This window comes from Priapulus caudatus, unplaced genomic scaffold, assembly GCF_000485595.1.
Source record: "Priapulus caudatus unplaced genomic scaffold, Priapulus_caudatus-5.0.1 Scaffold925, whole genome shotgun sequence".
Taxonomy (NCBI): Eukaryota; Metazoa; Priapulida; class Priapulimorpha; order Priapulimorphida; family Priapulidae; genus Priapulus; species Priapulus caudatus.
In genome coordinates, this window is record NW_014577986.1 from 13,638 (window position 1) to 27,173 (window position 13,536).

General features: G+C 43.0%; 3 protein-coding genes across 3 annotated transcripts in view; 1 reads left to right on the plus strand and 2 right to left on the minus strand.

The window, feature by feature from the left end:
- Positions 1-4,511: 4,511 nt before the first annotated feature.
- LOC106814434 (ATP-binding cassette sub-family C member 8-like) lies at positions 4,512-6,550 on the minus strand. The gene is made up of 2 exons (XM_014818751.1): positions 6,365-6,550; positions 4,512-5,394 (listed from the first exon to the last, which is right to left on the minus strand). Exon 2 carries the CDS (start codon positions 5,352-5,354, stop codon positions 4,692-4,694), a length of 663 nt encoding a protein of 220 aa, XP_014674237.1. The 5' UTR covers positions 5,355-5,394; positions 6,365-6,550; the 3' UTR covers positions 4,512-4,691.
- A 556-nt stretch (positions 6,551-7,106) lies between these two features.
- Positions 7,107-10,325, plus strand: LOC106814431 (adhesive plaque matrix protein-like). The gene is made up of 7 exons (XM_014818748.1): positions 7,107-7,621; positions 7,743-7,839; positions 7,961-8,265; positions 8,402-8,670; positions 8,854-8,953; positions 9,161-9,262; positions 9,534-10,325. Exons 1-7 carry the CDS (start codon positions 7,456-7,458, stop codon positions 9,782-9,784), a joined length of 1,290 nt encoding a protein of 429 aa, XP_014674234.1. The 5' UTR covers positions 7,107-7,455; the 3' UTR covers positions 9,785-10,325.
- A 114-nt stretch (positions 10,326-10,439) lies between these two features.
- Positions 10,440-13,536, minus strand: part of LOC106814436 (transcription elongation factor SPT4-A-like) — a 3,920-nt gene continuing 823 nt past the window's right edge. Inside the window, exons 2-4 of the mRNA XM_014818753.1 lie at positions 12,047-12,153; positions 11,641-11,696; positions 10,440-11,010 (exon numbers count right to left, since the gene is read on the minus strand). Of these exons, the coding sequence (XP_014674239.1) occupies positions 10,889-11,010; positions 11,641-11,696; positions 12,047-12,153 (285 nt within the window). The 3' untranslated portion in view covers positions 10,440-10,888. The remainder of the gene's footprint in view (positions 11,011-11,640; positions 11,697-12,046; positions 12,154-13,536) is intronic.

A 13,536-nucleotide genomic window follows, 5' to 3' on the forward strand; every position in this document is an offset into this window, starting at 1 on the left:
GAGAGAGAGAGAGAGACAGAGAGAGGCAGAGGCAGAGACAGAATGAGAGAGAGAGAGAGAGAGAGAGAGAGGGGGATTCTGTTGAATCGAGAGAGGAAGCGGGTCCGGCCGACCGCGAATGTCACATACATGTCATATAATATATATGTCGTGCCATACGTCATACACGTACCTGTCGCATAACATTTCATAACACCGGGCCGCGTGTCGTGGAGTCATATCTACACACGCGAACGCCGCTTCCCATGCACACACGTTCGTGTCACATTCGCGTCACAGTGACACGTAGTGTCACATCATCACATGTGACGTCATATGCAGCTAGATCCGTAGTACACTATATATATATAAGGTCCAATAAATGGTCGTGTGCCGACGGCCGTGTATCGTAGCAACATGTTACATCTTTGTTATTAATGACTATGTCGTTTAAACGTCTAAGCGACGATTTACCAAATTTCGGCAAGCCCACTAATCCCTGCAACCAATTCTCCTTGCCTCACCTCGCCTTCTCTCCTCACCTCACACCCCGGTCCCCCAACAGAGCAAGAAACTAGCGTCTAAATGAATAATAGGTCCATTGATTATGCAATGTTGACGAATGCTAGAGCACCTGGTGTAGTTAATAAGTACATTACCTTATAGCCAAACGCGTATTAGTTTGTCCAATATCACTGCTGGTTACATTACAAACAAGACTTGAAATCGGTTGTTGATATGTATCAACGTATCATTTACGTGCCGTAAATTATGTCATCCAGGAGTCAAGCGATGACGTAAACATTTGTGCTGCCCGTATGTTTTGGACGCCAGATGAAACGGAGGTGTCAGCGGTGTAACCACGGCCACGGACTAAACATGGAAATAGAGTAAAACACACGTACTAATCACGGACGCACTGGTGCCAGTTACTATAGCATTCGACTCGTCAACATTGCATAATCAATGAACCTATTATTCCTTTAATTGTGTTCCTCTGCTGCCGTGGCGGTAATAAGGGACTACTGCTGCTGCTGCTGCTGCTGCTGCTGCTGCTGCTGCTGCTGCTGCTGCTGCTGCCTCGCTCAGGAACATACTGGAAAGACCAGTTTCACGCACGCGAGCACCCAGGGGGAGGGAGATGTAGAGTTTCATAGCTCGTTCTTCGGTATTAAACAAATCCACATATTTCTGGCCGAGCAGCAATAACAGAGAGGCATGCTCACGACAACAGCTTTGTGGGCAGGGTGAAAACAGACAGGGGCACTGACTGTCAAGCTATCCGAAGCACGAACGCTAGATAAACAAAAATCACGTTTATGGACCAGCAGAGGGGGATGGAGATCTGGGGATAGGTGTTTAATACACGCACACCGCAGCGATAACAATGGACAGGGCGCTGTGAGCCATATTGTGCGACTTTCGCGTCGTATGCCTGTGACAAGCTGTCGCATGCTCGGTACACCATGTTGAACCGTAGTTCGAATAAATTCCTAGACGGGGAGGAGAGGGGGGAAATTTCGCGACTCAAGAAAAAATAATTGCAAGAGAAAGCGCATTTTTTTCACGAAAATTTTAAAAGGCATGAAGAAATAAACAACGTAAAGGATACGATTAGACCGAAGGGATATTTTTTGCTCTGCGACGCATTGATCTCACTTTGGAGGTTATTTATAGTTACTACGGTGATTTATTTTTCAGAATCTAGAGGGAGAGGCAGCTACCCCGCCCCACCGCGCTGCAGGCTACAGTACTAAGAGCTATAATGATGTTTAGTGTGTATAGTAAGCTGACATTCCGTACGTCTACCGTGTTAAAGTTGTGCTATTAGAAATATCTGCGACCAAAAAAAAGACGTTACCCGCTACTAAACGTTTACGTACTACTAATAAACAAGATATAATAATAAATAAAAGCAAACACCACCATGCAGTTATTGATACTTCACGAATGCTAATTTGAAGCCTCGGGGGATCACGGCGAAACTATTACTCAACTTTACTGTTTGGTCGTGTCGGAGCCACTCAACTCTTTCGTGGAGTACAATGGAATAAATTCGGCTGCATTTCAGAAGGAGTACTAATACAGACATGTTGTATAACAACTGCGGACGTGTTACGAGTGGTTTCGGCTGCATACGTGCGTGAATTTAGAGGAGGGTTAACATGCACGCCCACACCACCTTCAGCACTAGTATCCTGTCAGCGACACTGAGCATTAATTAAGCCTAGCGCACACACCCGAGCAAAACGGGAAATTTTGTTTTCCAGCGTTTCGCGTTCAGCTAGGCGAGCAAGCGCGCACACGCCACCCGACACAGCACACAGCTGAGCGTGTTTCGCTGAACAAGCAGTGTTTGATTCGCGGAACGTGTTTTCGCCTGTGCGTACGTTTTGCTCGGGTGTGTGCGTCAATCGTTCTGCTACACAGCGAAACGCCACAGACGGTCTCCAATCAATATCCTTAAAAATATCACATGACACACAATTGTGATGTCCATTAGATGGTTATTTTTGATGTCATGTGACAGCGGCGCTGTACGCAGTGTTTCTGTATGTTTTGCTCAGCTGTGTGCTGTGTCGGGTAGCGTGTGTGCGCTTGCTCGCCGAGCAGAACGCGAAACGCTGGAAAACAAAATTTCCCGTTTTGCTCGGGTGTGTGCGCTAGGCTTTACTCGAGCTCTGTAAAACCACGCACAACCCCATCGGCAAAGCCCTACTACCGACACGGCGCATCTAATACACCCCGTGGTCAAACACTCTGACCCGTACGCAATACAACCGGCCAATTGGCACTCTATGAGTGCACGTTCGTTGAGACATTAGGGTGACAATCCACGACACTCATAATCCTAATTGCTAACCGAACAAGCTTTCGCGCTTTTTCTACCGGGAGCCTTTCCGGAGACAATTCAATTCATCAGCGTTCGTTGTGAGGGGATTGTAGCGAACATAATGCAATCACAGCGGTAACGCAACACATGCACCGATCCCGCCTGCATAGAGAGAGAGCGAGAAAGAAAGAGAAACGAGAGAGAGAGAGAGAGAGAGAGAGGGGGGAGAGAGCGAGAGAGAGAGAAAGAAAGGGGGAGAGATAGAGACACAGAGAGAGAGGGGAGAGACACACGCACACAGACAAGCACACACACGCACACACACACACACAGCAAGCCAGCGGTGGTTTTCCTGCGATGATTACGTAACCACTTGCGGACGGATCACCGGTGCGGTGTCCGGAGGAGGTTATTCGCTTGTTCCAATAAAGAAAGATTCAGCTTACAGCACACAGGGGACTTTATTAGCTACCAGCTATTAGAGGACATTATATATATATATATAAGAGCGAGAGAGAAAGAGAGAGAGAGAGAGAGAGATAGAGAGAGAGAGACAGACAGACAGACAGACAGACAGACAGACAGAGAGAGAAAGCGAGAGAGAGAGAGAGAGAGAGAGAGAGAGAGAGAGAGAGAGAGAGAGAGAGAGAGAGAGAGAGAGAGAGAGAGAGAGAGAGAGAGATAGAGAGAGAGAGAGAGATAGAGAGAGGGAGAGAGAAAGCGAGAGAGTGAGAGCGAATGAGAGGGAGAGAGAGACAGAGAGAGAGACAGACAGACAGACAGACAGAGCGAGAGAGACAGAGAGAAAGAGATAGAACGATAGACGTTTCGTATATAGAACTGTTTGAAGTTGATGGCATAGTTTCACACCGGTGACACGGATTTGATTTTATCATTGTTATACAAGAATGTACCGGCATTAGTCAGAATATATATATTTCCGTAATCAGGTTGTTGCCGTTGACAAGCCGATTCTGTGGCCATATTTCAATACCTGGCTATAGCGTCAACTACTGCAAGGTTAATCGCCTCTGGATATATTCACACAACACAGATGTTATGCTACCAACTCCTAAAATGTCTTTCAATAAACGAAATCATTCGTCAAATTAAAAGAACTGTTCACCTACATATAATATCTGGAAATAACCATTCTGCAGGATTCAATCAAGAGTCCATTTTAGAAAAGTTTCTATTATGCTGCATTGCACTTTTGATTCAATAAAAAATGCATTGAAACGTTTTTGCCAAGAACTCTGGAATTTGTATGAATATTGTCTACAAAGGATACCTTAAGTCTGTTGTTGATGGTCTTTAAATAAATAATAGCCAATGCAAGTGGAACTAACACAACAATACAAACATATATCATTCCAACCAATTCCCTGCCACTCTTGTCATGCCCTCTGGCATATCCACTACTTCTTTGTACTGTATTAAAATCATGATAGACGTACCTATTGAAACAAGAACCCCAATCAAGCATTACCTATGTACAGTCTACTCCTGGTCTATAAGCAAGCAGCCAGGAGAATTTTAAACCATAGAACACATCAGAGCTACATACAGTTCACGTAGTTGGAAACTGACCGAGTTATAAAGGTCTAAATAAAACGTGAAAGCATATATAGATATATCTAAATCAATATAAGAAGTAGAAAGTATTGTTTAGCTAGCTCTAGCACTACTTGGGCCTGTATTGTTCGGTAACATAAAGAGAGATATATAGGCTAATGGCTATCGGTGATAGAGCTAGAGGGAGTAGGAATAGAGAATAGTAAGATAGTGGCTCTCAGGTGCAGCAATTCGACAGACCTGTGACTTACCCATGCCTGTATGGTTCTGTAACATAGCGATATATAGACTACAGGTGATAGAGCTAGAGGGAGTAGAGATAGAGAATAGTAAGATAGTGGCTCTCAGTAGCAGCAACTCGACTTACCCGTGCCTGCAGGAACAGATAGCACTCTATCAGCAGGAGAACGACGAAGAGGATGAAGACCGAAGAGTCGAGGAACAGCCTCGGACCGCCGACGGCGGCGCCGTTTGCGAGTCTACTGTACAACGAGGCTACCCTCACGCCATGCGCCACGATGCCCAACGTCCAGTAACACAGCAGCAGTACGAGCAGCAGAGGTAGATTTCGAATTTCGATGGTGTGGTAATAAATAATACTACACGTGACGGCGACGAGTAGGGACGTCGACAGAACGTGCGCGTACGGTCGCGCCGCTGCCGCCGACGACGAAGCGCAGTCTGTCAAGATGGCTTCCGCGATCCATCCGAGCGCCAGCATTAGTAGCGCCGTCGTCACCAACCAGCGGAGGTTGTGGCAGCGCAGCCGCAGCCACGACTTGTTCCTGTAGCGGTGGCGCAGGTAGACGATGCACGGCACCACGGCGACGGCGAACGCGCAGTGCACGCCCGCCGCCAGCGCCCCCGTGCGGCAGTCGCTGCGCAGGAAGCTGCCGTCGTCGCCGGCGACCGGCGGCCCGCAGAACGACGATAGCGTGGAGGCGACATCCTCCGTGTGGTTGCCCATCGCGAGCGGAGGGCGGGCGGAGACTCCCTTCACCGCCAACCTGGTGGCAGACAGACGCCGCAAATTAACGCGATCAGTGGACGTCGGTTTTACGGTTCGTTAAAAAATCGGCAGATGCTAGAAGCTCACGATCGACGACCCATTCCATGCTGATCGCATCTTGCGTAATATCACCCCGGGTATAAAAAAGCAGTTGTCCCCAGTACTAAAATGCACGACGTTTCATATACGTGTGAGGCTGAATGGCGGAATTTCAGTTTTACGGCTCACTCGATCGGTCGAGTAATTGTGAAGGGTGTAGAAAAAATGTGCCATTCAATATTACAAATGTGCTTCACAGTACCGCAAACATCGTAGCTGACTAATGCTACAGATCGCATATCGCACAAAATCACAATGTGGTTTATGGTTCATAGCCATGGTCCCATTAGTATTCGATTTTGAGAGGTCCTACTGGTATAATAAATAGACAATTTGTAGAACTATTAATCATATTGGTAATATTTATAACAGACTGATGGTTATTACACTATTTATAACATAAATACCCTGAGAATACACTTGTCAGTTTTTAGCAAAAGATATAGGCCTATAAATATATTATATATGATTACTAAATCATACATGTAACAATGTCACATGTGTACGCCACGGTACTGGAATTGGAATAGGCTACTGTCACTAATGTATTGTATAGAAATCGGCGTTGAATCGCGTAGCAATTTGTGAAAACTAAATAATCGTTTATCTTATATTAAAACATTATATTTTTTACAGCTAAAACATTTACATCTGTATACTGGTATCTTGTTAACAGCCGCGTGCGAAACTCACATGTAAGTTTGATTGCCTAGCGGACAATACCGGCGTATACGTGCATGGTGCAGACAATACGTGCTACGGCCAGCTGCGATCGCGGATATTTTACCCCCGATTTGCTACGATCGCGGTCCTCAGTTTCATTGGCATGCAAAATGTGTCATATATAAAGAAATCGGGAAATCACTTACCCCTACGACATCAAACTGTGCGAAACCACTTCGTCAAAAGTGTTTATCCATTATAATCAAATATAGGCAAAAGATCTATCACGATATTTGAAATACATCCTATGTGTTGCGGCTATACGTGTCCGATGCGCTTCGCCGCTTCAACTAGACTTGGTAATGCTAAAAGCGGACAAAGGAGCAAACGAACCGAAACCACACCGAAACCAGGATATATAGTTTCGACGTTTCTTGCGAACACGAATTCATTTCAATACACATTGTAGGATTTATGCTATATAATTAATTTAATAAATTAAAAATTTTGCTAATATATTTATACTTACTGACTAAAATTACGATATAGAGCAACTAATGATAATGAGCCCTCAAATTTAAATGCCCTATAGGGTGCATTTGGTTTTATAGATGGTTTGCGAGCGCCATCTAGTGGTCCGTGTCATTTGATCCTTAATTTTGTTACGCGAAAACGCATATCGTGGGTATAAATTATGCGTTTATATGTAGTTATAACGTCATGTTATTGCGGATTATAAGATAATTATTCTTAGAACTACTCCTCGTGGATCTGGTTAAAAGTCTACATTCCTACCAGTGCTTCTAAATTAGTGTGTATATTTGCAATGATTGTGGCATTGATTTGTGCATAGCAGACGAACTAGCGCTAAACAATAGTCAATACATCCATATACCAATTATCAATATGAATTATTATCCCACAATGTCAACTTATTCGATTATTCCATAATTTATTCTCTTTTAGATAGAAAAACATGTCTGGTGCTCCGTACAGAAACCCTATAGTGCCAATTTTCAACAGAAGCAGAGCTCCACGAACTGCACTGTTTGCACATCCACAAAATGATAATTCCGTGACAAGTCACTATCAACAAAACTTTGCTGGAACAAATGGAAATCAGCATTCACAGTCAGGTAGGTAAATCATTAGTCTTGTATCCATACATTCACGAGTAAACAACATGGCAAGAAAGGAAATTAAATTAAATTATTCTATCAATTGTGTTTCTAGCAATGCCTGCTAAGAAAGATCATCAAGAGAAATCTCATCTGCTAAAAGAAATCATCAATTAGGAATGTTTAAGTCTTATCCATTTTCAGCGAGATGTGCACCATACAACACTTCACAAGCGAGGGGCCTCCCAAATGCACCACAGCAATGTCATAAAACACCTATAGCAAGGCACGAACCACACAGGCAAATGGTTGGCAAGGACATGCCATACACCAGCAAAGCAGGAGGTTGAATGGAATATATTGTTCATTGAGAATGTGCACGATGGCTTTTAACAAGCAATAAAACAAATAATAGCTGACTTCAAATTATACAAATTGCTCCATGAAAATGTTATTATTACTACAGGAAAAATGTATCAGCACGTACTTTCTGGACCAAACCACCAGCAACATAACCCAGCAGCAGCTACCTACAACTCATTGAGCAGCACTGGACACAACAGGTCTCAGTAATAACTCTATTATACCAGCAGATTATATTACGTTTCAAGCTACAACATTACTTAATATTGTTCACTTCACAAATAGCTCAATAATGTGTGATATTGTGTATTATATTTTTAGAGTACAATACGACAGTGCCCCTGCAATGGTAACCAATTCGAAACCTCCCAAAGGTTGGGATGCACCTGTGAAAACGCACCTGGGTACATCAGCAACCTTGGCTCCTCGACCAAGCATACCTGCAGCCTACAATGCTAGACCTAGTAAACCTACAACCTTTAATGCTAGATCAAGCACACCTGCAGCTTTCAATGCTAGACCAGCCACACCCACAACTTTCAATGCCAGACCAAGCACACCTGCAACTTTCAATGCTAGACCAAGCACACCTGCAACTTTCAATGCTAGACCAGCGCCACACCGCTGCAACTTCAATGCTGACACAACCACACCTGCAACTTTCAATGCCAGACCAAGCACACCTGCAACTTTCAATTCCACACCAAGCACACCTGCCAGTTTCAATGCTAGATCAAGCACATCTGCAACTTTCAATGCCAGACCAACCACACCTGCAACTTTCAATGCTAGACCAGCACATCTGCCCAACTTTCAATGCTAGACCAAGCACACCTGCAACTTTCAATGCTAGACCAAGCACATCTGCAACTTTCAATGCTAGACCAAGCACACCTGCAACTTTCAATGCTAGACCAAGCACACCTGCAACTTTCAATGCTAGACCAGGCACACCTGCAACCTCTACTCCCTCACAGACCTCATCCTACAAGATCACTGACTCTGGAAACAGGATTACATCACGTCAAAACGTAAATGTGAACCTGTTGACCTGTTGACCTGTTGACCTGTTAACCTGTTGAAATGTCGGAATGAAATTCGCACCTGCTAGTTTTTATTATTTTAAAATCTGTCTGCGCTGATTTGGTGTATGGGTAAATTATTCTTAGAGTGGGGCCAAACATCTTTGTTACCTACACATTACTCACTTGCAGGAAAAAGACTTGAGGGTACTGACTGCTACCATAGAGGGAATGCAACACTGGAGCAAGTACAACAATAACTTCATGATCATGTTCGAGGTTTTCGGTAAATGTAACGACACCTACGCATCACTAATATATTCCATGTAGCTGATGATAGAGCAATAAGGCGATAAAAACAGTTTATAGTGTATCAGATAACTTAGTATAATTGTTTATTAATTCTTCTTTTGTCGTTCACACTATGATCACATAACTTCCTTTGGAATCCCCTTTGGCAGCAACAATGCTAATATCTGTTATTGTTTGATTAACGTAGGCATAGTTGACTCGGCTGTTGTAAGCAGGAATCGGTGCTCTCAAACGTTTACCCTCAGAGACGACTCCGGACCGATTCAGTGCGTGTTCTTTGAAATAGTAAGTCCGTACAGAAACTCATTTGAATTTTAAAATTTTTCTCGATCATGGCAAAACGAAGACAAGCATCTAGCGATCAATCTTGTGCGCATCAGTGTAAGCCAGGGTATATCATTGGCTCAATCCTACTTTAGGACCTCCGTAAACACATCGTTACCACCATGTCATCACAATCACCATTATCTTAACCACACCCTCAACCTAGGACCAACCCCATCACGTATATAGAGAAGTCCTAACGTTGGATCAACCCTTTGTTTCGAGCAAACAGTGAGCATCGCTGGTGAATGACACACCTCTCTCCCTCTCTCTCTCTCTCTCTCTCACCGTTAAGGATCGTGTGTTCCCGCGTCTCATCAGAGGTCAGTGGTATCGCTGCGTGGGACAGTACGACGCGAGCAGGGAGACGCTGCAGTGCGTCTCCGTGCGAGCGGCGAGTGCCGAGGAGCGGCAGAGGGCGCCGGCGAGCGTCGAGATGTGCGACACCGCCATGAGGGCCGCCGTGTCGCTGCTGTGTGAGGCGTAGATGAAGAGAGCGCCACCTACATCAGATGCAGAGCGCACTTCCCTAAGTGCTTAGAGTGCCACCTACCTTGGATGCCAGAACGATCATCTACTGTGGGCTGAATGCCTGCCGAAGCTAACCTGGCATTCAAAGCAACTATGTGATGTAAATACAATCACAACAGGTTCGCTAGTAGTGGAACTATGTGTGTGAGGTTACACACAAGAGTTACAAGAACAGGTGAGCATTGAAGGATCTTTTTCATGTTCATTCTCGCCATTTTTACGCGAGGTAAAATGCAGCAATCTAGGTTGACCAATGTAGCAGATGCAGTAGCTCTCGGTTTGCTGTCACTAACCTGCAGTCTTGGAGTCACCGGCAATGTATATACTGAGACTTGTCGTTAATACGAGTAAAGTTGTTATGTAGATCAACAGTTTTGTGCAGCAGCAGTTTAAGTGATTATTACCACGATTTATAGTTATAAATACCACTTTATGCATAGTTTAAACGGGTTTGAATTCTCACCAGATTTTGTGATGTATAAAAGGTTATTTTACTGTTACTTTATTATGAGCGATATGAGAAAAAATCGTTATTATTTTATATGATTATACAATATCCATAGAACTTGTGAATGTTTTGAATAAATAAAAAAAAAGTTACAATACACAACTGTTTGGCTACTATTCTTTTAAGATGGACAACGCAATACGAGTTTAATTATGCATCAAAAAGACTGTAGCATGATTAGCCACTCATTATACAGCAGAATTTTCAACCTTCCGCATACAAATTCTCATACACTTATCATATAATGCAATATATTCACAATGCTATTTGGATTTTACAACAACGACAACAAAGTACAGTACCACTATCATAATTATACATGTTTACATTTTAGAATATATTTGCCGAAAGCGTGAGAAGTGTTAAAGATTTTAGACCAGATGATCTGTAAATGTATATGAAACACCATACCTAATTAAAATATGTTTCTATTGTGTGTCTTAATGTGTATGTGTGTGCGTGTGTGTTCGGTAAACTTTTGTACTTTTGCACAGCAGTGGTGAGAGCTTAGTAACAAAACACATTAATTTACATGGACACAAGTAGCTGTCACTACTGAGATTGGCTTGTATCACGAGTTTTGTACGTGATGCCTCTACTCTTCAATTCTCTAACAATTCCAGGTGGAAGCCTTCCCGAAACAGATATTGCATACATCCCTCGAGCAAGGTTGTCTGTACCAGAGAAAAACAAAAGAAAAGCATTAAAACACTACTACAAATGATGGCAAGGGACAGTCAAGGAGTATATGAATTAGTCTCTAGAATTGTACTGCCACACGGAATGCAGAAAAGGTTCATATAGTGACGATTCACACATGGTAACATTGATTTTATGCATGAGAAACATTATCTGTTATAGAACAACATATAGAGCTCCGAAGTGATGACGTCACGGTGGCATGACAACGAACCTACTGGTTCTACACAACACAATCATATGCTCTGGTAACATTAACTGCGTGTCGTGTTTTGTACCCGATTGTAACCATCATTCTGAGAGTCATTATTGCAGTTTTTATAGATTTCCAAAGGATGGAAGTGAAAAGCAACAAAAAAATAATAATTTTAAAAAAAATTTAAAAAAAAATTAATTTATTACATATTGTAAGATCGACTTGCTACCGATGCTTTACCGCTGTCTGCAGTGTTTTACGTACGCACAACATTTTCATGCAGTTAATGTTATGGAGCCAGTGGGTTGTGTAGGACCAGTGTGTTCGTTGTCATGCCACCGTGACGTCACACTTCGGTACTCTATACCATCATCACACATCCACAGGTACATGTCTTAGGATAACTTACTTATGCGTTGCCACTTTGCCACCCAACTGTCTTCTGGATTCATCATTGCTACCATCCTGAAAAATGTTTAATTTAACTTCATTAAAAAAAAATTCTGTAAAACACTATTACCAACCAGTGATTCAATCAAGTGTGCCATCAGGGTTCTGCTCAGAAAATAGTCAGTGAATTCCATTTGTTATGATCAGGGACTAAACCACAGAACACTGTTTTTCACCACCACTTACTATACCAGCTACTATTCAGCTACTTCCACAGAAGTCAATTAAAAAAATTATTAACAATCTATTCCCCTTTCATAGTTGCTAGTTTTAAGCCCCTTCCAGCTACATGTATTTATTTCACCCTCTGGTGCTGATGTGCATGATTCATATACCGGCCATAACTGTATGTTTATCTGACTTACCCATCAAAGTTTGCACTGGTGCAATCGTACACCATATCTCTCTTGCTTTTCAATCCGAGGAATTGGTCACAGTTGTCACAGCCATCCATCTCGAATTGATCTATTGTCTATAATACCAAATGGTAAGATGGGATTACCTATGGGTAACTAGATTTCTATTTCACCAGGATTCCTCCAAACTGATCGAATTTACCTGCATAGTATAAAGGCCATGTACAACACGAGAAAGTAACTCCAATTAGCAATCAGCTCACTAATTGGAGTTATGTACACATGTTGTAGGCAATGTTTGCTACATTGAACGTTGTTACTGTTAGGCAGTCGAGCTATTCATGCCAGATAATCTGAAATGAATAACTCGTTTGCCTAACATTCCTTCTAACATTCCTGGGGAGAACCCTGCATACCATAACCGGACTAGCTTGTTGATATGCTGCTATGGTAACGCTAGCACGGTAGATTCAATGCCCTGGCCCCTGCATTACAAACTAATGTAACATATGTTTTACAAATGTTGCATGAATTAGTCAGCGAGGCTTGACTGGGGGTTGTTTTAGTGGTAGTCTATGTAGACAGAGCGTCGCGCATCTTGTGCGGCTAGATTGATGTTATAGGGAGAATGATAAACGTGTTTTAGGTCGGGCGTTTCTAGGGTCATTGTGAAATGGAGATAAGACGCGAGAGAATTTTGTTGAGAAGGTTGAGTCGCTTCTCTTTACGGAGTATTTGAAGATTCGGCCAAAATTAAGTGATTGTAACATTGCAGTTACGCTGTTGGTTCTGCCATAATCGTTGCAGACGAATCTAGCTGTGCGGCGTTGGATCATTTCAATTTTTTCTATGTCTTTTTTTAAATGTGGGTCCCAGACTGTGCGGGCATACTCTAGCTTAGACCGAATGAGAGATTTGTATGGTGTGGCTTTCAGCGTTTTGGGCGCGTATTTCAAATTCCTTTTGACAAGGCCAAGGGTGCTGTTGGCTTTCGCACATAAACTATTGATATATTTGTCCCACTTCTGGGCATTAAATCGCATCCCCCAGGTCTCGGCCCAAGATTGAAGGATGGACAAGTCTTGCTTGCAGCATGTGCTTATCCTTGATGGAGTTGATCCTATCGATCCTATCGATCCTATTGATTCCTATATAGGAGACAATCGTCGGCGAACAATCACACTTTGCTGGTTACAGTGGCTGGTAGATTATTGATGTGTAGAAGGAACAGTAAAGGGCCAAGGACAGTTCCCTGTGGAACACCCGAGTCCACTGAAACACAATCGGAGTGTTACCCTTCCATGACCACTTGTTGTGATCGATGACAGAGAAATTCCTGGATCCATTTCAGTGCTCGAAATAAGAAAAAAAATGTGGTTGTCCTGCGGACAACCCAGGCATCAAATCAGGTTGTCCGCAACAATTTCTGGTTGTCCCAAAAAAATATCCCCAAATCTCCTGTTTTCAATCACATAATAATATGGTCAGAAAACACCCAA